Genomic DNA, 24,875 nt, shown 5'->3' on the forward strand with positions numbered 1-24,875 from the left:
GCTAGACCTTCCACAGTCCACTCCAGCCCACACACACCATCCGCTTTGAATTCTTCCCCATCCATGCAGTAACGTCCCGTCCTGTCTGCCTTGCCCACTGAGGCGTCAAACTGCTGGCTGGTACCTTGCTCCGTGCTTGCCTATGCCTGTGCCCCCATGCAGCGGATACTGTACTCCAATCGTCATATGGGAGATTCCGTCGAGATCTTTTCAGCCGCCGTTCATGGTTCGCCACTCCTCTGCCTCCCTATAGCAACATCTCCCATCATCGTTGAGTCATTGCCTCTTATATACACTCCTCCCTCGTCGGTTTCTGATAAATATCCTTCCCACGTTGTCCTGTCTCGTTTCTGGCCTCCAAATTAACTGTTCTTGTGCGCGTCTTACCAACAGACTTTGGCCTATCTTGATCTACCCTTCTTCTGTCCCTGTCCCTGACTGTCGCCTTCTTGATTATAATTTTTTTTTTCTTTTAATACTTGAAGTTTCGCATATTGTGGCCATGAATTGCCCGGCTGGATCGTTCGCATCTTCTCCTACCGTCCGCTCCCCGCTCGAAGATCAAGCAATGATGGATACTTCCCCGACTCACTCGTCCCCTGGACATGCAGTGCCTCTCTTTGAATGCGAGTTCCAGTCGTTCACGGGGCTGGGGATCTCTCACATCCAAACGGAAGCCTCTGCTGACCACCTGAGACTTTACCCGTCCCCCGAGCCATATGTGCTATCGACAAGCGACTGGTCGGACCCGATATTGCGTTCTCAACATCTCCTCGAAACCCCCCCGGACGCCGCAAACTTTGCCCCGAATACATACTACGAGCCCTTCGGTAGCCGCACAGATGTATCCGCCTCGCCCCTCAGCTTTTACAGCTCGCAGGCTTTGAGTGCATCGCCCAGCTATGACCCAATGCTGGACTTTGGAGCAATGCGCGAGGAGGTCTCTCATTTCTGGCCGAGTCCTCCCCCGGAGACCATGGCCATGACTGAAGGTCAGACCGAGGTCAAAGGGGAGCCCGAGGATATGTGGGACACCTCTCTCCCGGATAACGCGAGCAACATGGTGATGTGCACAATGCCACAGGTGCCCCAGCTACAGATCAGCACCGCATTTGCTCCCCCACCACAATCGAATGACAAAGGAAATGACACCTTGACTGCGACGGGCGCGAGTCAGGGGGATGCGCCAGATGTGGTTCCGGCCGAGGTAATTTCGAAATGGATTGACGATGTGGGCAAGTCACCAAATGCCGAAACACCCAAGATACCGTCTGCGAGCGGCCTTGTGTGCACCGTGTGTGGGCTTCGCTTTACCCGACGCTCCAACTGTCGGGAACATGTCAAGAGGCACAACCCCCGCTACCGACGGACCTACCCATGTGCGATCTGTGGGCAGGTGTGCGGGCGAAAAACCGACCTCAAGAGGCATGTGGACTGCGTAAGTGTCGGTGTTTGTTCCTATTCAAGACAATTGCTGATGATGCGGTTGCGGGCAGATCCACTACCGAGTGCGGAACTTCGGCTGTGATCAGTGTGGGCAGCTGTACACCCGGCAGGACACACTTTCAAGGTAGGCAGGCAACCTTAGGTTTTTCTCCATTCTTTTGATGCCAGATTGCTCACATCATCATTACTCAGGCACAAAGCCGATGGTTGCCGCCGAAGATCCCGGAAACCCCACGCCTCCCGCAAAGCCTAGACGGCTGGCCAAAGTCAAACGTCCCGTTCATGTCCCTAAGGAGCATCAGTCTCCGTCCACAAATTATTAGTTGGCTCGCAACCCCACTTCGTTTATACGTTATACGTCGTCGATGTCTGCGTTGATCGCACCGATGGCCACGATTGAGTGACGCCTGTATATTTGACATGGCTACATGGAGGCTACGGCTGAATACTGGGAGCGTTATCGCATCGCGCACGTATTTTTTTTGGCAGGAGGCTTTTTGATTTTGCATTTGCACTTTGATCTACTTTTCTACGGGAGGATGCCTGATTTTTTTGTTGTTCTTTTTTTTTTCTTTTCCTTCGAAATTCCGGTTGCACAGTCTTGGAATAGCGCTAGAGCCAGCATCGCCGAAGACAACGGCGGATAGAAATCAAGCGTTGGAGCATGGCAGGTCCATGCCTGAATTTTTTTTGGATTACGGCTTTTGGACTTTGGACAACGGGATCTCGTGCTTACCTCTTACACTCTCTGCCGGTCTGCCCTAAGACGACTAGTCCACCGGACCCCAATGGGCTTGTATAAGTCTATGCAATCATGAGTCGCGACCGAGTCAGGACGACAGCCTCACTTTTCCCAGGACGGAAACCTTTCCTAGCTTCCATCGCGACTCCGTACTAAGCTGGCCTTCGGGAGGATCCCGGGGAAGTTCCTTTTACTCCCGTGCATCAGCATCAGACGAGGCCTGCATCGCTTGCACACAGTGACAGGCGACAAACACCGTGCGAGATGCTCCGTACGTACATGCATATGCGTGCAAGGCTGTAAGCGACCTCGATCTTCAGACGCGGGGGTGGGTGACGAGGCACGAACGAACGACCGAACAAAAGTACCACTGGTCGGGACAAAGGGAGGGATGTACCTGCTCCTGCACGGCCCGGATGCGACGTGCAGCACGGAAGCTTATATCGGTCAACTCTAAGCACAAGCACACGCACAAGCACACCAGGGCAGGGCCAGACCCAAACACTGCCCTGGCCCCTACATAGGAATCCTGGAATAGATATTAATATTCCACTGGGGCCCGGGATCCTGTGGACTACAGTCTATTTACTGGACTGGACGACGGAGAACGCCGCCAGAGGCCAGTAGTGTCGACCAGACCAACGCCAACACCAAGGCACTGGCACCGTACCCGGACCCCGATACCGTGGACGTGGTGGCCGGCAAGTTTGTGACGAGAGCCTAACTCAGCCAGGACGCAGACCAGCAAGGATACGAGAATAAGCCGGTGTCTAGATAGACACCTACTCTATTACGGGGGACTTGCTATATGGCATGGTCTGTCCGTCCGGCAAAGCTCCCTAAATCGAAAGTGCTGTTGCTCCGTTCGGCCGCGGGACTTTCGTTTAAGACCACCTATCACGACGTGCACAAGTATCCCGTTATGGGTTGGATGGACTATGGGGAAGTCGGAAAGGTTCCCTAGCGGGCCCATCGAATGCTAGCAGCTAGATAGTATCTAGCTTCCTAGTTGCGAAGAGCCTAAGGCTAAGTATCTACTATGTGGAGCTGGAATAATGTGGATTCTGGATGGGACCGGAGAGCACGGAGCACGGAGCACCCTCCGTAAATAAGTGCTAAGGACACTTCCCTCTTCAGTTCCAGTTCCGCCCTGATCCCGCAGGTTCGACCGAACTATGTACCAGTATCCACGTACTATCGGCTCTAGAAGTGGGTGGATCGACATCCTTACCTACACTAGATAGCCTACCAGGATACGTGGTGGTTCCTGCGACAAACGATGGCGGATGGATGCGTTTGACGCCCCCCGGAAGGATGAATCCAGACCCCTAATCAGCCTTTAGGCCCTGACAAGCGCGACACGGACTCCGTCAAGCGCACGGAACGGAATCGAGAACGAGGAGGATGTTGCTGGCATACTGCTGCAGCTGCTGTAGATGATGGCAGTGGTACTGTTTGCTTCCTCCCAAAATTGCAATTGCTTCGGCCGGATCCTTTCACGTCGGCGGTTGGGGTTGGGGTCAATCAAGCACCATCCGTGCAACGGCGCGCGCCGTTTTAGCCCGTCATTCATTATTGATTCATTATTCATTATTCATTAATTCTTATTATGTGGCACTGCTGTCTCTCTATCGATCGATCGATCGTAGGTGCATTATTCCGAATTCCAAAGGGGATAATTGTTCTAACGGACTGCAGGTACTGGTAGTACATAGTCGCTGGTCCAGAGCCTTCTTTCTTTCATTTGGGCCCCCGGGGGATCCCGGCAAGGTACTATAATGTAATAATAATAATGGTGCCATTTTGCTTGCTGTCTGCCCGGGTTGGGTGGTAAGCGCGAAGTGGAAATTAATATTAGATAGTATTAGGATCCGGCGGGTAGCGGCACTATACTATACTATCTATGGGAGAGGGATTGGGATCTGCTCCACTGGACTTGGTCTTGGTCGGAACTGGGCTGGACGTGGTTATTTTGCTGCTGCTGCTGCTGCTGTTCCTACGAGCTGAGCTTGGGGACCCAAACATCGGCCAACAAGCACTGGATCACACACTATTATGGTGTATTAGATAGACAGGGAGGATACGGCCCTAGGCTGCCCGCTGGAAACCTGGATCGTCCTGACGCGATGGCCGCCCGCTGCCATAATTGCCTTGTCAACTGTCGGTCGTGTGCTGTGTGTGCACTGGCTGCTCGGTGGCTTTTGCTGAGGCGAGGCAGGTACGGTACCTACCTATCTTATTCTTAGAGTTGGAACTTAGCGCACCGAATAGTAATGTCTTGACTGGCTGGAAGTGCACATCCGACGGCTATCTAAGTACTAGCTATCCATCTAGCTATCTAGTATGGAGTATGGAGGTACACCACTCGTTGTTGCGTTGGATGTTTGTTCGAGGGTGGGAAGAGTCAGAATGAGGGAACGACGGAAGAAAGGCTCTCAGTACACACACAGCACAAGGCAGCGCGGCATAAATAGTATGATATAGAGAGCAAGCGGTGCCTAGTAGATATATATCATCGGAAATTATGCGGCTGGGAAGTTCCGACGCGATGAGTAGGAGATTGAGGAACTAATCCTGTTTTTTCCCCGACGGAAGGGTGGATGAATGGTTGACTAACTGGTAAGTACTAACTAACTAACTAACTGGCCGACCGGCCGGGTCGGTCGGTGCCTGGTTGGTTTGGTAGATTGCCGGACGGGATATTGCGATCCGTCGGCTGCTACTGCTACTACTATCTACTCCGTACTACTTCCTAGATAGATAATCGGTCCCGAGTCGTCACTTAATAAAGAAATCAAACGATGGCTCTGGCACGGGCACTAGCAGTCTACTTACCTACCTACCTAGCCAAACTGGCTCTGCATTTGTGATCGATGTATGTGCATACTACATAGGAGGGAAGTACTAGGTAGGCTACTATGCATTGCATACCTACTCTGCCTTGCAGACGCTGCGCTGAAACCACGGACCGGACGGTTGGTTGCCTTCGACGGCGCCTGCATACTACTTATCTGCTTACGTGCCTACCAACTGGCATATGTTGAACGTTGAAGTCCTGCCGTTGCGTTAGGTAATGTTGGACAAAGATTGGCTCTGACAGTGAGTGAGTGAGTGAGTGAAATTCGATTGGGCGGTTGGTTGTCGAGAGACCTTTTGGTTTTCGACACTGTAGATGAGTGCCTCATGCCATGTTGCGAACCTTAACAACAGACGGGATTCGATCTGCTCCGGGACTGTGACTGGGAGTAGAGTGGAAGACCCAACAGCTGCTGTGCTGCGCCTGTAGCGCGGACGGAAGACTTCCACGTCTCGTCTCCTGTGCGACCTGCAATCCGGAGCTTGTGGGTGTGTTGGTGGATTTGTGGATGGTTGGCTCCTTGGCCATGATGAGGTCGACGGCCTTAACCTGCTGCAGAATGGCCGCAACCGTCCGCACGCAGTCCTCAAGGCAAAGGTGGCGGACACATGTACTCTGCAAGTACATTTACTGTGTGGGATGAAACTCGATCAACCTCTCCGTTTACGCCAGGACGCAAGGCTGCGCGATGAGCGGAATTACCCCATGGGGGAACCTGACGACATGAGACGTGAGGGGCGTTGACAGCGACAGCGACGATGGGCTGGGAAGAGAAGAGCACATTCCTGACCCACGCAAGGCATTGTTGAGTTCGAGTTGTTTTTGCAATACAAAAGGCGGATATATGCTCCGACTAGCGAATCAGGACGACTTCGGGGGATTTCTGAACTCCGGGCAGGTAAGACAGTGTAAGAAAGGAGGGGGAGAGCAGCAGCAGCGACAACAACGACAACAACACAAGCAACCAAAGAAATGCTGGCCAGGCTGCGCCTTTTCTGCCACCGCCCGGGGATCCGCCTTGTCGCCCCCGCGCCGGTCCCTCGCTACGCCGCCAGTCTCGTCAAATACTCCCCCTCCCTCTCGCCCCTGTCCTCCTCCTCCTCGCCCCTCCGTCGTGTCGTCTCCTCAACCCCCCCGTCGCCCATCATGAGTGCCACCGTCACCGTCACCGAGCCGCCCCGGATCACGGCCGAAAATGTCGCGACCCTCTTCCCCGACGTCGACACCTCGCTCGCCCGCGAGGTGCTCCCGACTGCGGCGACCAACCCCTCCGCGACCCAGGGGGCCGACGAGCTGGCCGGCTACGATGAGGAGCAGGTCCGTCTGATGGAGGAGGTGTGCATTGTCCTTGACGACGACGACAAGCCCATTGGCAGTGCTAGCAAGAAGACCTGTACGTGCCCCCGCCTTCTAACCCATCCATCCATCCATCCATTATAATGCCGAATCCTAACCGTCACTGGAATAAATGACAGGCCACCTCATGACCAACATTGATCGCGGCCTCCTCCACCGCGCCTTCTCCGTTTTCCTCTTCGACTCCAACAACCGTCTGCTGCTGCAACAACGCGCCTCCGAAAAGATCACCTTCCCCGACATGTGGACCAACACCTGCTGCTCCCACCCGCTGGGCATCCCCGGCGAGACGGGCGCGCAGCTCGACGCCGCTGTGCTGGGCGTGAAGCGTGCTGCCCAGCGCAAGCTTGAGCAGGAGCTGGGCATCAAGCCCGAGCAAGTCCCGATTGATAAGTTCGAGTTCTTTACCAGAATACACTACAAGGCGCCGAGTGATGGAAAGTGGGGCGAACATGAGAGTATGTTTCTTCTCAACGGATGGATCCTGCCCCAAAAAAATAGAAGGACTCATCTTCTCTGGAAAGATAAATTGAACGGGCTCTGAACTAACGCTTTCTCCAGTCGACTACATCCTCTTCATCCAAGCCGACGTCGACCTGGATGTCAACCCCAACGAAGCCCGCGACACATGTTACGTCTCCGCCACCGAGCTGAAGCAGATGTTCGAGAAGCCCGGTCTGAAATTCACCCCGTGGTTCAAGCTCATCTGCAACTCCATGCTGTTCGAGTGGTGGGGCCACCTGGGTTCCCCGTCGCTGGAGCCTTACAAGAACGAGCAGGAGATCCGGCGGATGTAAGGACCCGGGCAGACAACTGAGTGAACGATTTAGTAGCATGGCTGGCATGGCATATCCATTCGTAATTTGTCCGTTGCATTGCATGCGCAAGGCAGTGGCAGCGAGTCGCGCCTAGACTCATTCCTATTATTTATTATTATCTATAATTTATTCCCCTTGAGTTTTCGTTTTGAATTCTTGATGTCATATATCATGTATGTCGTTAGGTAGTGGTATACGATCAACCTTCAACAGTAACCGTCCTGAGATTCCCCACACCCCTTCATATCCTCAAATCCCAACGCCCAATAACGCGCAATCCCCGACACTACTGGCAAGTTATCTCGTCCTCGCATCCGTCGCCAAAAACAACACACAACTCCCGAGAATAACCACCCCAACAACCGTAAACATCACCTGCGTCTTCCACCCACTCTGCACCAACGCCGCCTTGCGACTATACTTCACCACGGTACGCACATAATTCGCGAACCCGCACCCCAAACACCCCAGACTCAGCACCCAGAACACGCACCCCAGGGGCAGCGCCATGCGCCGCTCCAGCCCCGTCGGCGGCGTCTGGAAGTGGAACGAGATTATGATGGCGATGGAGACGATCGCGAGGTACATTGAGAGGCGCAGCCAGGAGAGGAAGGTGCGTTCATTGGCGCAGTGGTCGCGTGCGTCCGAGGTCGTGTTTTGGAAGAGGAGCGGGGAGAGGAGGGGTTTGGTTAGGAAGAGGTGCGATTTTGTTTGTGAGGGGAGGCTGTATTGGGTTTGGTTTGTTCAGTTCAAGGTGTTGGAGACGGGAGGGGGGGGGGGGGGGGGAAGGATGAATGTACTTGTCTGCTAGGATGGGAGGGGCGTGGGCGGCGTTGATGATCGGGTTGTAGGGTGGTCGGGGGAGGGTGTGTGGGTTGGCATTATTGTTGTTTTCGGGGTCGTTGGTGTTGGTGGTTGTCATGGTGGTCGTCATGGTGGCTGGTGATGATGATGGTGGTGATGTTGTTATCTGGTGTGTTGTGGCGCAGGCATGGTGAGAGGGTGCTGTCGATCCTCTACCAGTTACCAGTCTGAAGTGTATAGCCCGAGGTTGGAGTTGAGTTGAATGCATACGGTGAAGTATGCGACCAGGCCAATTAGTGACAAGCCACGTGATGCTGTCTGCTGCAGTAGTGCAGTAGTAGTATGTATTTGGTGATGTCATCCTGCCGATGTCGCTGATATGGTACCATTTTCAATGCCAGGCCCATGCAGGTGTAGTGCCAGTGCTACTCCAATTAATGTTATTTCTATGTCAACTAACTAGGTAGATAGGTATTAGCTACAGCTGAAGCCATCCAGCTACCCCCCTCCCCTCCGCCAAAACCCTGAATCGAGTGGATAAGCGATATCCATTCATGCTGATCTCTCCACTCGAACTGTCTGTCGGCTGGACCATCTTGTTTGGGTATGAATGGGGCCACTGTGATTGGCCATGCGGGCAGATATCTTACAACGCTGTATTTGGCGTACGGCGCATTCCTTTCATCGGACTTGCGGCCGTGGGGCTTAACTTGCGGGGGTTCCTTGCATTATTCTCGCGGATCTCCGATGGCATAGCATGTCGGTGCTGTCAGCGGTTGCGGTGATCTATCTACTGTGATCTGTTCCATCCAACTTCGTGCCGGCTTCGATCTGATAATCACCATCGCCAGAAAGGTTTGTGAGTCACGGCCGAGCCAATCCAGGGCGGTTTTGCAACATCCGATAGCCGACAGTGGATCCGCCCGTCAACTTTAATCAGTTTTTTTGCAAGTTTCCGTTATTGCGTGAGCAGCAGGCAGAATTTGCGGCGGGCCCCGGCGTACTGCGATTACGGCCATGGATTATGATACTACTAATAGGGAGCTATGACTCGTTCCGTCCAACTTCCTCCTCCTTGCTTGCTTATTCCTGCTGCGTCCCTGCAGGTCTGAGAGGTTACAATCTCCCCTCCCCCCCATGCACCAGTGATACTACCTACCTACACACACACACACACACACACACAGACCGACCTACTCTACTGCGACAATCCAGTCAATCTCGCAATCTCCAATCTCAATCCCCTCCTCCCGTGGAACCCATTTCCGCTACAAATGGCCCGCCGCGATAGCACGCCACGAATGGCAGACGAGCATCACTATCGGTCCAGCTCGCCACTGGCCCGAACAGCCATCGCCCGCGACCTCGAGGACTACGCCGATGACGAAGGCTCCATGCTCACCTCCGATGACGAAGCCTCCGAGACCTCCACCATCCGCGCCATAAACACCAGGTCCAGGCCCCATTCCCTGGCCGGCTCCTATCAGCGCCCCAGCTTCTTCACCACCGTCTCCCATGCGACTGTCGTGCCGCATCGGCCCGACCATGAAGGCTTGACGCGCAGGGAGCGCGAACAGGCCATCGAGGACGAGCGGAACCTTCTCACGGATAATAATTTCATGGAGCCCAGTCCGAAGGCCCGTCGCATGCGACTGGGGTCGGGCGCGGCTACCGAGACCGCTTCGCTGCTGGGCGGGGGACGCCGCGGCGAGCACTATGACGCTGTTGACGATGACGAGGAGATCGACCGCAAGTGGGAGGAAGCTGTCATTGCTGGTCTGATTCAGACGACTTGGAAGCGCGAAGCCCAGGTTATTGGCAAGAATGCCGCCCCTCTGGTCGTCACCTTCCTGCTGCAGTATTCCCTGACCGTCGCGAGTATCTTCACCCTGGGTCACCTGGGTAAGAAGGAGCTGGGTGCTGTCAGTTTGGCGAGTATGAGTGCGAGTATCACGGGTTATGCAGGTATGTGATTGTTCTTGTTGTTGTTGTTGGTGGTGGTGTGATTGCTGCGGAGATGCTCGGAGCTGACGCATTTTGTTTGCGGTAGTCTACCAGGGGTTGGCGACTAGTCTCGACACACTGTGTGCGCAAGCGTATGGCTCCGGGCGAAAGAAGCTGGTGGGTTTGCAGATGCAGAAGATGGTGTACTTCCTCTGGGTCATATCCATCCCGATCATGGTGCTGTGGTTCTTTGCGGACCGCATCCTGATCCGCATCGTGCCGGAAGAGGAGGTCGCGCAGCTGGCGGGTCTGTACCTCAAGGTGGTGGCTTTGGGGGCGCCGGGATACGCTTGCTTCGAGAGTGGGAAGCGCTTCGTGCAGGCGCAGGGGCTGTTCTCGGCCTCGCTCTATGTGCTGCTCATATGCGCGCCTCTCAATGCATTTATGAATTACATGTTCGTGTGGCAGTTCGGCTGGGGCTTCATCGGGGCCCCCATCGCCGTCGCCATCACCGACAACCTGATGCCCGTCCTGCTCTTCCTGTATGTGTACTTCGTCGACGGATCCGAGTGCTGGAACGGCGTGACCCCCCGCGCCCTGCGCAACTGGGGCCCGATGATCAAGCTCGCCCTCCCGGGCCTGCTGATGGTCGAGGCCGAGTGTCTCGCCTTCGAGGTCCTGACCCTGGCGTCCTCGTACCTGGGCACCACCCCCCTCGCCGCTCAGTCCGTCCTGTCCACCATCTCGAGCATCACCTTCCAGATCCCCTTTCCCGTCTCCATCTCCGGTAGCACACGCGTGGCCAACCTGATCGGCGCGTCCTTAGTCAACGCAGCCAAGACCTCCGCCAAGGTGTCCATGGTCGGCGCCGTGATCGTTGGTCTGCTCAACATGCTCTTCCTCTCCTCCATGCGCTATTACATCCCGCAGTTGTTCACCTCCGACGCCGAAGTCATCGAGCTCGTCGCCCAGGTCCTCCCGCTCTGCGCCGCCTTCCAGCTCTTCGACGCCCTCGCCGCCAACTGCAACGGTATCCTGCGCGGAATCGGCCGCCAGGAGATCGGCGGCTACGTCCAGCTTTTCTGTTACTATGCCATCGCCATGCCCATCAGCTTCGGGACTACCTTTGGCCTGCACTGGGGCCTGTTTGGCCTGTGGTCCGGTGTGGCCCTGGCCCTGTTGCTGGTGTCTATCATCGAGGCGTTTTTCCTGACCCATACGAATTGGAATCGCTCTGTGGAAGATGCCATCCAGCGGAACGCTATGATATAATGACCCCCCCCCCCCTGTCTGTCTATTATGATGTGTGATGATGATTATGATGTTTCCTGCCTGCACTGCAATGAATTCTTTGGTCCTCATATCTCTGTGGGGGACTGTCAAAAAAAGCATTACTTTCACTTGATACGCATATATATCCCTTACCTGTTCAAGCGATTACATACCTTACCATCAAGAGAACAGGACACACAGTGGACAGACACGGAATACCAGTTTAAATTGACGAACATGATTGCATTTCGGTAGCATCGTAGAAACAAACAAACAAACACCATCCCATTGCAAGATTTTAACCATCCACTCATCCATCCATGCCCTAGACCCTTTAACACACATAACTCCCCCTAATTTAAAACTCCAAGATCGCCCAAGTCTGCTCATCCACCGTCGAGAAGATCACACCCGCCGTAAGCAACTCATCTCCAGCCCGCGCCACATCCGGCATAGGTAGACTCAGCTTGGCGGCAATCAACTGCGCGTGCAAGCCCTCATTACTCTGCGGCTCCGTCCTGAGCAGGTTATACACGCGTCTCGCGATGGGACTCATAGCCGGCAATCCCCGACTGGCCTCATCAGTCCCACCCATCGATGCATCCGCACCCCCCTTCCCATCCCCAGCCAGCCCGCTCTTAACATTCCCACCCTCACCCTCACTCTTCTCCCCCGGCGGCCCGCGCGTAAAAAACAAATGCACCGCGGCGGCCTCCAGCAGATGATAATTCACCTCGTTGATATCGGTCACGGGCCGCACGCAATGCGCGCCCACAAACCGCTTGTTCCCGAACGACTTGAGCTTCCCGAACACCCGCGCGTAGCCGTTCAGCTCGATTTGGTTCTTGCCCGGGGGCTTGCTGGCGTTGGGGTCGTCGGTGTCCATCGAGTCGCCTGCCATCGAGTCGATCCATTGCTTCGCTTCGATCTCCCCCGTCCCGTCGTCGATCTTGTATGTCACGTTCGTGCTTTGGGAGCTGATGTTGCGCACTTGCCCCACGAAGGTGATGCTCACGGCTTCGGCGGAGTCGATTTGGTAGGGTGCTTCTGGGTATGGCTGGATTGCGTCGAGGGCTTGTTTGATCGTTATGGGGCGGAGGGTGGCGTTGTTGTAGTCGTTCTGGTTGGGGAGATGGGTTAGTTTGGGTTGGGGATGGGTGGAGGATGGGGGTCGGAGGATGGGATGGGATGGAAGGGGGTTTGGGGGGAGGGTGATTTACCTTGCCTCCAGCCGGACTATTCATCTCGCCTGGCATGAAGCCTCCGCCGCCGCCGCCGCTGCCGCCGCCGGAGAAAGAGCCGCCGTAGTTGTTGTAGCCGCTATCTGGGTAGGGATTAGCGTTGTGATGCGATGAGGGACGTGTGAGCGGAGGGGGGCGGTTGAGAAGGGAAAGACGAGAGGATATGCTTACCCATATTGTATATTTGGGGGGGGGGTGATTTGCGTGGGTGTGGGGTGTCGAGGACAAAGAGTGCAATTCACTGAGGCCGGCAACTGATTGAAGTGGAAGTGAATCTTGTTGGATTCATTTTACCACTTCGGGACGTGTCCGACGCGTCGCGGGGAGTTGCCATGTTTGCAGGGTTTGCACGTTTGCATGTTTGCATGATTGCGGAGCAACGTAAATCCCTTCTGGTCTCACCGCCCGCGGGATTCTCGTCTCCACCGACAAAAAAAAGTCGAGGCGATAAGGAAACAACCAACACATCCCCAGACCAGGAAATACCGTCAAAATGCCTGGTCGTCGTGCCGCTTCTCCGGCCATGTCGGACAACGAGTTCGACATTACCAGCTCGCTTTTCCAGAACAATGACAACGATTCCGACAGTGACACCCCCGCCGTCACCAAAAAGCCCCAGCCGAAACCCCAGGCCGCGCAGCTCGATTTCCTCGGCAGCGACAACGACGACGACGATGATGATGCGTTTATCGCTCAGACACAGGCTTCGGCGAACCGGAAGTCATCGAACCTGAAGGGTCGGACCGTGAAGAAGGGCGGTGGTTTCCAGGCGATGGGATTGAACGCGAACCTGCTCAAGGCGATTACGCGGAAGGGTTTCTCGGTGCCGACGCCGATCCAGAGAAAGACCATTCCGGTGATCATGGAGGACCAGGATCTCGTGGGTATGGCGCGCACGGGTTCGGGAAAGACCGCTGCTTTCGTCATCCCCATGATCCAGAAGTTGAAGGCGCATAGCACCACGGTCGGAGCCCGCGGGCTGATCCTGTCGCCGTCCCGTGAATTGGCGCTGCAGACATTGAAGGTTGTCAAGGAGCTGGGCAAGGGGACTGACTTGAAGTCCGTGCTTCTGGTCGGTGGTGACAGTCTGGAGGAACAGTTCGCGATGATGACCGGGAACCCCGATATCGTGATTGCGACGCCCGGTCGTTTTCTGCACTTGAAGGTCGAGATGAACCTGGATCTGTCTAGTATCCGCTACGTCGTGTTTGATGAAGCCGATCGCCTTTTCGAGATGGGTTTCGCTGCCCAATTGACTGAAATCCTCCACGGCCTGCCCCAGAACCGTCAGACCCTGCTCTTCTCGGCCACCCTGCCCAAGTCCCTGGTGGAATTCGCGCGTGCCGGTCTGCAGGAGCCGACCCTGATTCGTCTGGATACTGAGAGCAAGATTTCGCCAGATCTGCAGAATGCTTTCTTTTCGGTCAAGTCTGCCGACAAGGAAGGGGCTCTTCTCCACATTCTTCACAATGTGATCAAGATGCCCACGGGCCAGACGGAGGCTGCACAGAGAGCGGAGGCGGAGAAGGCAAAGAGCTCGAGCTTTTCCAAGAAGCGCAAGCGGGATTTCGGCAAAGTGAACTTCAAGGAGTCCCCCACGAAACATTCGACCATCATCTTCGCAGCGACCAAGCACCACGTGGACTACTTGTACTCCCTGCTGTGCGCGGCTGGATTCGCTACCTCCTACGCTTACGGTTCCCTCGACCAGACGGCCCGTAAGTTCCAAGTTCAGAACTTCAGAATCGGTGTCTCGAACATCCTGGTTGTCACGGACGTGGCGGCCAGAGGTATTGATATCCCCATTCTCGCCAACGTCATCAACTACGATTTCCCCTCGCAGGCTAAGATCTTCGTCCACCGTGTCGGTCGTACGGCACGTGCCGGACGCACGGGTTGGAGTTACAGTCTGGTTCGCGATGCGGACGCCCCCTATCTTCTGGACCTACAGCTCTTCCTCGGCAGACGTCTGGTCCTGGGCCGTGAGCATGGCGACCAAGTTAACTTTGCCGAAGATGTGGTCGTCGGAAGTCTGCCCCGAGAGGGTCTGTCTTCCAACTGCGAGTGGGTGAACAAGGTTCTGGACGACGAGACGGACATCGCGATGCAGCGTTCGGTCGCCTCCAAGGGAGAGAAGCTCTACATGCGGACGCGTAACGCTGCCTCTCTCGAGAGTGCTAAGCGATCGAAGGAAGTTGTCTCTTCTGATAACTGGTCATCCATCCACCCTCTTTTCAACGACGAGACGACTTCCCTGGAAGCCGAGCGGGAGAGCATGCTTGCCCGTATCGGAGGCTACCGGCCACAGGAGACGATCTTCGAGGTGAACAACCGCCGCAGCGGCAAGCAGGAGAACGAGGAGGCCCTCAACACGATCAAGCGCGTCCGGACCACGCTCGACTCCAAGAAGAAGCGCGCCCAGGCCGAAGCAGCCCAATCGGCGCTCCTCGACGAGGCCGCCAAAGAAGCCCCCGACGCCGACGCTAACAACGCCGAGGACGGGGCCTTCTCCGACGAGGAGGGCGACGGCCCGGCAGACAACATGTCTCTCGCCGACGAGTCCGACCTCGAAGTCACCTTCGGCTCCTACAACACAAATAACACCACCAAAGGCAAGAAAGACTCCACCGCCGCCTCCTTCCAGAACCCCGAATACTTCATGTCCTACACCCCGAACAACACCAATCTCGCCGAAGACCGCGCCTACGGCGTGCACACCGGCACGAACGCCAACTTCGCCCAGGCCTCGCGCGACGCCGCCATGGACCTCCTCGGCGACGAAGGCAGCCGCGGTTTCGGCGAGCCCCGCACAATGATGCGTTGGGACAAGCGCCATAAGAAGTACGTGTCTCGCCAGAACGACGAGGACGGCTCCAAGGGCACGCGCCTCGTCAAGGGAGAGAGTGGTGCCAAGATCGCCGCCAGCTTCCGCAGCGGCCGCTTCGACGCCTGGAAGAAGGGCAAGCGTCTCACCCGCATGCCTCGTGTCGGCGAAGCCGAGACCCCCGGTCTGGGCGCCGATATGCACTTCTCACGCTTCGGTGGCAACAAGCGCTTCCGCCATAACAAGGACGAGGCGCCCAAGCGCGCCGATCCCCTGCGTGGCGATTACGATAAGATGAAGAAGAAGAATGATGCCGCCAAGGAGCGCCAGATGTCGAAGTTTGGCGGCGCCGCGTACGGTGGTAAGAGTGAGCTTAAGGGTACAGATGATATTCGCTTGGCGAGGAAGGAGAAGCAGAAGCGAATGGAGAAGAATGCCAGGCCGCAGAGGAAGAAGCGTTGAGTGGGTTAGTGGCTTTGTTGGTGACGGGGTGGAGAGTCTGTGTGTCGTGGGTTGTGTGTTGGATTGCATGGATTGTATATACCATTGGGTTGGGTTAAAAAGCTGGGATGTTGCATAATATGATTCCCTTGTTGATTTTCAGCTTCCATTGATGTGCTTTCTTACTATGGCCCTTTTTAGGCCAGTGTAAACCCTTAGACTTGATGTTTCGTGGTATGTTCGTAATAGTCCAATATCGTATAGTATCGCTCTGCCGCTAAATACATGACTCAAATCAATGAACGCCAAACATCCCATCAAACAACCACTCTTGAAACCCTCATCGGCTCCTCCCCCCTCGCCATCCTCCACCGATTACTCGACTCAATCAACCCCTCACACCCCTCCACCGCCCACGACCACTTCCTCAGAAACCCCGGCGTCACCTCCCAACTCTCGGCCCTATGTGGTTCTCCCCACACCAAGAATCCCCTCCGCGAGGTCGTCACCTCATCATCATCTCCCTCCAGGAGGACAATCCGTCCCGTCACCGCCGGATCCAGCACGCACGACGGCGGACGAAATGTCATCCAGTTCCCATAGCCTCCAACCAAATCCCTGACGAAGTCGGCGTGGTCGAAGCAGGACTCCCACGTGATGAGGTTCTCGCGCATCTGCGGGAAAGGGATCAGGTCGATCCAAGAGGAGTGTGCGAGGCTGGACTGCGAGGGGATTGGGGTCAGACAGTCGGGGATGTTGGGCTCTACGGGTACCATGATGGAGTCGGTGGGGTAGATGGTGCCGCTGTGGAGGATGGCGATTTGTGAGGAACCGGGGAGGAGGAAGAGGCTGAGCGCTTCGAGCACGAGCTTGTTTTGGTAGAGCCCGCGGAAGACGTTGCTGTAGATTAGGTGGAGGAGGTGGTCGGCTGGGAGAGTGGGGGTGGGTTGCCGGGGTTGGGTTGGAGGGTTGCTGGTGGTGATGGCTGTTGATTCTGATGTGGATACGGATGCGGCTGGGCTAGCAGCTCGCTCGAACTCAGATGAGTGGTTTTCATCATGTTTGTCGTCCTCATGGCTGGGTGCAGATGATAGTACAATATCGCGGGTCTGCGGCGGTGCCTGCTCGGGCTCATAGTCCCCGTCCCCGAGTCGCCAACGGTGGACTTTGTACGGAACGCGCTCGAACTCCTCGGGCGGGCATTTGTCTTTCTTCACACGGAACCCTGAAAATGTGTCCGTCAGGTCACGGTTCTGGAAGTCTCGACCCTATTAAACAGGCAAATGCTTACTGCGCGCTCTCTGGTTCAGCCGGTTCTGGATCCTCCGTCGCAGCCTCTTGTCGTCACCGCCGGGTTGGAGTATGGTGGCTGACACGGACGGCCTCATGATGGATTGGATGCGCAATCGACAGTGAGGGAATTTGTCAACCGGGGAAAGATACCTCCGAGAACACTCATGGCGCCGGTCTCCATAATATAGGCTGAGCCGACTAGGTCGAGGAAGGGAAATCAGGTCAGCAAGCAACACGAGGCCCCAGAGACCCATGTGTGGCGCTAGGCTCGAACAGGCAATAATGTCAGCCGTCGTGCCGAAGTATACTCTTGGCCCTTCCATCCTCTTCCTGCTTTTCAATCACCCCAACACGTCTATAAAGAAGGGTTGATCTCTTAATCAAATTGGCTTCTTGCATTCTTCAAGTCTCGCTCCAACTAGATTCTCCTGACCCTCACCACCCATTTCAACGCACGCGCAGCATGTCCTACACCGCAGCGCACGCGAATCCCCAAGGCCCGGGCGACGCTCGACCCACGGCCCTGCAAATCGTCCGCGACAATGACATGGAAGGCAAGCTGGCCGGCAAGACTGCCGTTGTGACCGGAGTATCATCTGGAATAGGGATCGAGACCGTCCGTGCTCTTACAGCCACAGGAGCAACCCTGTTCCTGACAGCCAGAGATCTATCGAAAGCGCAAGCAGCGCTCGGCGACATCTTCCAACCCGAAACCACGACCCTCGTCCAGATGGACCAGACATCCATGGCGAGCGTGCGACAGGCAGCCGAGTCCATCCTGGCCAAGACAGACCGAATCAGCCTCCTCATCAACAACGCCGGGATCATGGCGGTGCCGGACCTCCAGCTCACAGACGACGGGTACGAGCTGCAGTTTGCGACAAACCATCTCTCACATTTCCTCTTTTTCAACCTTCTAAAGCCTGCATTACTCGCTGGGAGTACCCCCGAGGTCCAGTCACGGGTTGTCATGGTCGCGTCGTCGGCGCAACGGGCTCATGGAATCAACGAGTCCGATAACTATCATTTTCAGAAGGGGGGATACCACCCTCGGAGGGCGTATACGCAATCCAAGCTAGCCAATGTGTATATGGCTAACGAGATCGAGCGTCGATATGGATCTCGCGGGCTGCATGCAACAAGTCTTCATCCTGGTGTGATAGCGACAGGACTGGGAAGGTATCTTACTGCAGAGCAGATCGAGGGCATGATGCAGAACAAGGCGCTGATGAAGTACCTCAAAAGTTCGGAACAAGGAGCTGCGACGACCTTGTGGGCAGCTGTTGGGAGGGAGTGGGAGGGGAGAGGAGGGAAATACCTTTCCGAGTGTGCGGAGGCAGAGCTGGGTCCAGACGATGGCGATGATACCGTGAGCACGTATGCGAGCCATACGTACAAGCCGGAAGATGAGGACAGATTGTGGAAGGACTCACTGGGGATGGTGGGCTTGTCGCAGGATGATAAGTGAAATGTTTAGTTCAGTTGTGTTCAGCTATATATCTATGTACATTGTTCAACTTTATTTAGCTGGCGGCCCCACTTTGATCCTACTACTGTTCCTTTGCTATATATGAGCGAGGCTGAGCAGCCTCGTATATAATTGAGGTTCTTCTCCACTCTCCCTGCCTCCCAATCAATTTTTCCTTTTCCTGCATGTTAGATATAGTAGTAGTTCAAACAGTAATTGAAACATGCCATACGGTGACGACAGCATGGCAGCCTTCTTATCACCCCCAAGATATCCGAGCCCATGGGCTTATTGGTGCCTGAGCAGCGGGGTGGCTTCGGCTGCTGGCCATCCTTGCCACGCTAAGCCTTAGGGTGCCTTAGGGCCTGCCAGCCCGTCCATTCACAGCCTCGTCCCCATACATCAGCCTGAGGCAGATTGACTGCGCCATGCTTATGCCTGCTGCCCGCGAACCTATATAACGGCCGACATCTCGCCCATCCTTTTGAATCTATCTTACATCTTTCTCTCTCTCCATCTGCCATATCCTATACACAACCACAACCAGACATACGACATAATTATACTTATAACTACAAGTTGCAATCATCACAATGTCCCAGCCCATCACCGTCTGGCTCACCAGTAAGTCCACACCACCTCCCACCTCTCACCTCCACCACCAGTATACAGCTAGCTAACGCTTCCCCCCAGCCTCGGACCCCGACTCATGGAAGGTCAGAAACACCACCTCACCACACGACGAAGCCCTTTAACTAACCCACAACCAGGTCATCACCATCCTCGAAGAACTCACCGTCCCCTACAAGATCAAACCGCTCAGCTTGAACGAGGTCAAACAAGCCCCCTTCACCATCATCAACCCCACCGGCAGCGTCCCAGGTACACCACCTCCCAACTCCCTACACCTACACCACCTACCCCAACACCCATTCCATACCTACACCTCCACCCCCATGCATGCATACATACATACATACATACAAGCATCACATCTAACTAAACACCTCAGCAATCCACGACCCCAACACAAACCTCACCCTCTGGCAATCCAACTCCATAATCCAATACCTAATCACAACCTATGACACCCACCACCTCCTCACCTACGATACCCTGCCCGAGACACACCTCCTGAACCAATACCTTCACTTCCAGGGCAGTACCCAAGGGCCGAACTTTGAGAATTGTGGATTGTGAGTTCAGCCCTATCCAACAATCTCATCCACCACCACGAGTAAAAAACGTCTTAAACTAACCAATGATACCTTGGCAATGGATAGGTTTTCAATCCACCACCCCACTCACCTCCCCAGCGCTATAGCCCACTACACAGCCGAAGTCCACCGCACCCTGGGCGCGTTGAACACCATCCTCGAGAAGCGCGACTGGCTCGTGGGCGAGAAATGTACATACGTTGATCTCGCCTTCTTACCGTGGAACGCGCAGGTGAAGACGCTGGTTCCGGACACGGCGGAGGAAGCGAAGAGTTATCCGTGGGTGGAGAGATGGCAGGAACGCATGGAGGGGAGGGAGGCGTGGAGGAGGGTGTTAAAGGTCAGGGAGGGGGTTGTGCGCGGGGAGAAGCAAGAAGAGGAAGAGGAGAGGTGGGATGACGGGGAGGGGGTGGGAGGGTGTGCGTTTATTGGGGCTGGAGCTGGATCTGGACTTGCGTTTGAGGGGAGGGGCGAGGAGAGAGCGACGGCTGCTGGCGATGGGAGGGTGAGATTTGATGAGGAGGAGGGGGTTGGCGGGTGTGCGTTTATTGGAATGGCTTGTTAGAGGCTGGGGGTTTGATTTATACCCATAGTATACTATGCTAGGCTGGCAAATCGGAGCTACGGGTTACACCAGATATATACAGATTTATTAGGAAATGATGTAGAGAAAGATGGCCCTTATCAATCTGCTGTGACACCCCTTCGCCCCCTCAAATCGGGCACAAAACGAAGCCATACAATTCTTTAAGCAATAATCCACAGACCCCTTTCCTTCCACATATAAACCAACAACGTGCAAACCCGCCATCGCATTATGCCGTAACATCTCCCAAGTAGAGTGGAGGCGGAGTTGGGGTGAGATGCAGACATTCCACACATAATAATTATAGTTTTGTGAGCCGATGATCTGTATAGAGAAAGCTGAGGATGATAGTTGATGAAGATACTAGAATGACGGATGACTGATTTGAAGGTACGAACGAACAGTAAAACGTTAGAGACACGCAGGTATACCTACCTAGTACTTACTGTACCTACTTTGGGAAGTAATACTACAAAGAAAGTGGTTGGTTAACTAGTCATTATTACTCAGCTGGCGCACAGTAGCATAGCATAGCATACATAGCATAGATGTCTATCAAGTGCAGAGATTCTCCCAGGTACATATCTCCGCTCGCTGCCTTCTCTTTCTTGCCTTTTCAAGTGATTAGATGGAATTGATCTGAAAACTGGTTTTTGGGCACATCTCAACCTCAACGCTCGTGCTAGGGCGTCGTGGATGGAATACGATGTATGTATGCATGTCTAAGGTACCATGAAGAAACAACTGTCTTCTGTGTACTTTCCGATGCCCATAACTGAACATGGAAAAGTAGACATTGAGTGGATACAAGTGGAGCACTCTGTTCATTAGTAGTTGTATCATAGCCTTGTCGTTGTGCCGCTTTTCTGCTTCAATTGATGCCTGGTTGATGATGCTCGTTGGGCAGGTAGAGGGTTTGGACAGAATGTGCTGTACTCTACCTATACCCCCTACGGGCATCGTCAGGAAAAAAGACGGCGGTAAATAGGAGATATCATGTACAGAAAAGGAAAAGCTGCATGGGGCACATCGGAAGACAGAATGGAGTACCGTATTCTTCTGATTGGCCTGATATGATTTCCTACGGTACGGTAGACAGTTCCAGTGGTGGCATTCGAGGCAAGTGAGTGAGTGACCTTGAGAGATCCAACTAAGACAGGTTGATTGCCTGACAGCTCTTACCGTATACCAGACCTTTGTTCTGGCTTGGCATGAGCTCCGTATCCTCAAGACGACGGCCGACTTCCCTGCAACCCGTGTTAATAATAGGCTTGTGGTAGGAGCCCCCAAAGCAATGATCTGCTGACGATTGCTCTGCCACCCTGTCCATCACAACCCAAATGGAGTAATTCAACGCCCTCGGCCCCGTAGACCCGGGCACGGGCCATGGAAAATAAGTATGGAGCTTTTCAATTGCCGCCTGTAGATATGCAAGTGTGTTAATACTCCCTTCTCCGTTTTCAATAATTGACTGCCCCTTCCATCGTTGGGTGGAGCGAATTATAGCGCTCGCTCTTCACGGTCCGTCCCGAAAAGGATCGGTTTCCATGGACCCAACACAGCACACAGCTAAAATAGGGTTTGGGGAGTCATTTGAAAAAAAAAAAGAGAGCAAGAGAAAGAGAGAGAGAGCAAGAAAAGGAAGAACTCGGAGCATCTGAGCTGAACGTTCCCGAAATACTTGTCATATCCTCACCGACACTCTAACAATGTGATTACCGTTTTCGGAGTTGCTGGATATCAACACCTCCATGCAGATGACCGATCATGCTATGATGCAGGGTGCAGACTGCCGGCTGAACGTCCGGCATGCAGCCATCTCACATTTTCCGCCTGCAGACTCAGTGAAGAACCATTGCCAAGGATGAGAGTCGACGCAATGGTAAGGTATAAACTTTGTCCACGTCGCCACTGACTCGCCGGCAGTCGCAAGCATACAAGTTAGCGGTGATCTATTGATTGTTGCCAGCTTGTATCTTGCTGACAGGCTCCCAACGTTGGCATCGTTTCCGCGGATGTGGTCATCGCAAGGCGCGTGGCAGCCACAGCAGGTTGCACGACAGCCACAATGAGCACATAAGATACCATTGTACAGCCGCAAAAGGCAGCTACACACAACGCACCTGCGCTATTGTGTGGTGCCTATAGAAAGTATCGTATGCGGGCCTAGCTTGTTGGCATGTCTGAGGTCAGATAATGATGCCAGCAACAAGATCCGGGTCATTGGTCCCTTTTCTCCGGAAGCATCGTAAGTCAGGATCAATATGGACCACGTCTGGGTCTGAATGGTCATATCTCTGCGAAGTCCACATTACGATGTTTCTTTCCCTTTATCCGCCCAAAGCGCCACCGACATATAGAGACCCCCGATCCCGACAACCGATGTGTCGGTAAGTGAAGCGGAAAGCAACCTCAAGAGATCGGGCATCATGGTGAAGTGGAACGCGGCTTCCAGCGATTCGTCAATACCGTCCAAGGTTTGTTGAATCCGACATGGAATAATGGTATTTTTCCTTACCTCTTCGCCCGTCGGCCTTTGGTGTCGTCTTTCTTTCCTTGAATTTCACCCTCCCACATGCACCATGCACGACGCGGAGCGATATTGACGCCCAGAGCCAGAACGCGAGCCACATGGGTGTGGGACCACGAGAATCCGGTATTGATATCCGGCGAGGGCCATCGGTCCCAGGCCTGTTGCAGCAAAGTCATCGGATTTGCACATGTCGGGATTTGAAGCCCAACGCCTAGCATGTGTGAGATGTAGTTGTAGTTGAGTGGAGAGGCAGAGCCAAAGGGCAAACAAAATCGGTACCACGATGTCTCATGACTCGGGACGGGATGGCGAAAAAGCAGTTATACCCGAAGCGCTGCAGACGGACAACTCGAGACGCCTGCTGTGCCCATTGCCCCTCGTGCTGCTCTGGGCAAATCAAGCATGGCTAGAGTGCCTGTCCGGGAGGACCCTTCTCGGAAAATTTCACGGCCTCCTTGTGTAGCCCGGACACGCACTAGCAATTGCTGTGGGATGACGGATGTACGACCAGCGAGATCTCCATATGGAGCCATAGCCACGCCGGCGATTTTTGATTTTAGCTCCCCCTTTTTCTAAATTTCCATTGATCCGTCTTTTTTCCCGGCCGATTCCAGCCGATACGTTCCAGAGCGGGTGGTTCTGCTGTGCCCGCAGCCCGTCTGTGATCGGGGCCGAGGGAGCCATGGGTTGTGCACACAGCCAACGACAGGTACGGCGTCAAGGGGAGAACATTCCATGTCAGCATTCAGCTTTCAGCATTCAGGAAGCGTTGGGGGTTGATTCGGGATGGATAGATAGATAGATAGATGTAGCTAGATAGAGAGAGATGTCTATCCAGCAGGTGGAGGCGAGTTAGTAGCAGTGCGGCGTCGGTAGTCGCAGCGATAGTCTGTTTGAGCCTCGAGCGGGTGACAAATAATGCCTGCCAATCGTTGCCCCCTCGGGTTCTGCGTGTTTCCCAATCGGGCGGGAACTGCTCCCGCGGGGCGCTAAACCTGCCCGGGGAAAAGGCTGATCATCCTTCTGTTGACGGTTCGTCGCCTTCCCTTTTTCCCTCTCCCCTCTTTCTGTCCCTCTCTCCTCCCCCTGAGAACCCCCCTCCCCCCCCAAGAGGGGCCCTCATGGAACTCCCTCGGCACTAATGGTTCCCTTCCATGCACCCGATCGGTCATTCTTCAGCTTTGGGGTGAGAAGGAAGGGGGAAAAAAAAGAGGCCCCTCCCAACTCCATGTGTTTGGGTGGCACCCGAGGCATGCTTAGTTGCTTACTACCACTAGTACGGAGTAGACCACCTATCTACTTCCACCTCCGTCTGGAACGCGGGGGCGCCGTGGTTATACTACTCCAGTAAGCTATCTCTCCGTACGCGTCCTGCTGCAACCTGCATGGCACATCCATCCCCCCCCCCCCCCCCCATCCTTCTGGCACTTGACCTGAACAGTCGAAAGACCGGGGTCCGCCCCCTGAACTATTGGCTTCGTTAGCCTTTAGGCCCCTAACAGACAGATCGTGCCGGCGTCTTCCACTTCAAAGGAGCGCTTCGCTGATACCGAGAAACTGTCCGTCCGGTGCTAGAGACTATCTAGCGCATACTCGGGGGGGATTTACGCTGAATCAGTCCCTTGCTGGCATCTCGCGCGGTATGTGCCAACTGCCACTGCCAACCACCACGGACCCGACGGGTGTGCGTCATGCCTCTGCTGGGGAGCACTCGGGGAGGACCGTCTCTCTTGGAATGATTTCCGGCCCTAAATTTGCCTGCGACTTGGAATTAGCCCATAACGGGAGTGGATGAGGCGCGAGGACGGTGCTGTCATATGGTAGACCCAAGAGGTTAACCGCAATAATTCCCCGCAAGTGGCTCCCTCGGACGGTTTCCAATAATCGTGATCCGGTCCACACCGGTAGCACTCCGATAACATTCCAGCTAGGTCAACTGAGCCCACCCAAAAGGGGTAAAACGAGGATATCAAAAAAAAAAAAAAAAAAAAGAAGAAAGAAATAAACAAGGGTAACTTAGGTAGTCTTAAAAT

The 24,875-nt window shown here is 54.6% G+C and overlaps 10 protein-coding genes across 10 annotated transcripts; 6 read left to right on the forward strand and 4 right to left on the reverse strand.

The window, feature by feature from the left end:
* Positions 1–15: 15 nt before the first annotated feature.
* Positions 16–1,787, forward strand: BO70DRAFT_129361 (putative C2H2 finger domain protein (Ezf)). Its single transcript, XM_025538012.1, has 3 exons — positions 16–1,438; positions 1,497–1,570; positions 1,639–1,787. Exons 1-3 carry the CDS (start codon positions 503–505, stop codon positions 1,697–1,699), a joined length of 1,071 nt encoding a protein of 356 aa, XP_025402648.1. The 5' UTR covers positions 16–502; the 3' UTR covers positions 1,700–1,787.
* Positions 1,788–6,012: 4,225 nt separating this feature from the next.
* Positions 6,013–7,431, forward strand: idi1 (isopentenyl-diphosphate delta-isomerase IDI1). Its single transcript, XM_025542393.1, has 3 exons — positions 6,013–6,438; positions 6,521–6,859; positions 6,963–7,431. The coding sequence occupies exons 1-3, from the start codon at positions 6,018–6,020 to the stop codon at positions 7,196–7,198; spliced, it is 996 nt and encodes a 331-aa protein (XP_025402649.1). The 5' UTR covers positions 6,013–6,017; the 3' UTR covers positions 7,199–7,431.
* Positions 7,274–8,267, reverse strand: BO70DRAFT_377084 (DUF202 domain-containing protein). The gene is made up of 2 exons (XM_025545167.1): positions 8,020–8,267; positions 7,274–7,943 (listed from the first exon to the last, which is right to left on the reverse strand). Exons 1-2 carry the CDS (start codon positions 8,151–8,153, stop codon positions 7,517–7,519), a joined length of 561 nt encoding a protein of 186 aa, XP_025402650.1. The 5' UTR covers positions 8,154–8,267; the 3' UTR covers positions 7,274–7,516.
* Positions 8,268–9,669: 1,402 nt separating this feature from the next.
* Positions 9,670–11,524, forward strand: BO70DRAFT_358858 (MATE family efflux transporter; the record flags this gene model as incomplete). The annotated part of the gene is made up of 2 exons (XM_025542394.1): positions 9,670–9,988; positions 10,074–11,524. 2 exons carry the CDS (start codon positions 9,670–9,672, stop codon positions 11,237–11,239), a joined length of 1,485 nt encoding a protein of 494 aa, XP_025402651.1. The 3' UTR covers positions 11,240–11,524.
* On the reverse strand, positions 11,330–12,564 carry BO70DRAFT_415226 (putative replication factor-a protein). Its single transcript, XM_025547365.1, has 2 exons — positions 12,460–12,564; positions 11,330–12,359 (listed from the first exon to the last, which is right to left on the reverse strand). Exons 1-2 carry the CDS (start codon positions 12,493–12,495, stop codon positions 11,598–11,600), a joined length of 798 nt encoding a protein of 265 aa, XP_025402652.1. The 5' UTR covers positions 12,496–12,564; the 3' UTR covers positions 11,330–11,597.
* Positions 12,565–12,958: 394 nt separating this feature from the next.
* BO70DRAFT_358860 (ATP-dependent RNA helicase DBP10) lies at positions 12,959–15,871 on the forward strand. Its single transcript, XM_025542395.1, has one exon. It carries the CDS (start codon positions 12,974–12,976, stop codon positions 15,764–15,766), a length of 2,793 nt encoding a protein of 930 aa, XP_025402653.1. The 5' UTR covers positions 12,959–12,973; the 3' UTR covers positions 15,767–15,871.
* A 191-nt stretch (positions 15,872–16,062) lies between these two features.
* BO70DRAFT_377088 (uncharacterized protein) lies at positions 16,063–17,133 on the reverse strand (the record flags this gene model as incomplete). The annotated part of the gene is made up of 2 exons (XM_025545168.1): positions 16,063–16,970; positions 17,037–17,133. 2 exons carry the CDS (start codon positions 17,131–17,133, stop codon positions 16,063–16,065), a joined length of 1,005 nt encoding a protein of 334 aa, XP_025402654.1.
* A 273-nt stretch (positions 17,134–17,406) lies between these two features.
* Positions 17,407–18,526, forward strand: BO70DRAFT_358861 (NAD(P)-binding protein). The gene has a single exon (XM_025542396.1). It carries the CDS (start codon positions 17,502–17,504, stop codon positions 18,504–18,506), a length of 1,005 nt encoding a protein of 334 aa, XP_025402655.1. The 5' UTR covers positions 17,407–17,501; the 3' UTR covers positions 18,507–18,526.
* Positions 18,527–19,012: 486 nt separating this feature from the next.
* BO70DRAFT_384862 (glutathione transferase) lies at positions 19,013–20,474 on the forward strand (the record flags this gene model as incomplete). The annotated part of the gene is made up of 6 exons (XM_025545685.1): positions 19,013–19,130; positions 19,200–19,222; positions 19,277–19,388; positions 19,519–19,702; positions 19,790–20,063; positions 20,361–20,474. The coding sequence occupies exons 1-6, from the start codon at positions 19,100–19,102 to the stop codon at positions 20,472–20,474; spliced, it is 738 nt and encodes a 245-aa protein (XP_025402656.1). The 5' UTR covers positions 19,013–19,099.
* A 2,165-nt stretch (positions 20,475–22,639) lies between these two features.
* On the reverse strand, positions 22,640–23,526 carry BO70DRAFT_393029 (uncharacterized protein; the record flags this gene model as incomplete). The annotated part of the gene is made up of 4 exons (XM_025546323.1): positions 22,640–22,757; positions 22,828–23,053; positions 23,122–23,229; positions 23,319–23,526. 4 exons carry the CDS (start codon positions 23,524–23,526, stop codon positions 22,640–22,642), a joined length of 660 nt encoding a protein of 219 aa, XP_025402657.1.
* Between the last annotated feature and the right edge of the window lie 1,349 nt (positions 23,527–24,875).

The sequence above is a fragment of the Aspergillus heteromorphus genome (genome assembly GCF_003184545.1).
Source record: "Aspergillus heteromorphus CBS 117.55 chromosome Unknown BO70scaffold_3, whole genome shotgun sequence".
Classification (NCBI taxonomy): Eukaryota; Fungi; Ascomycota; class Eurotiomycetes; order Eurotiales; family Aspergillaceae; genus Aspergillus; species Aspergillus heteromorphus.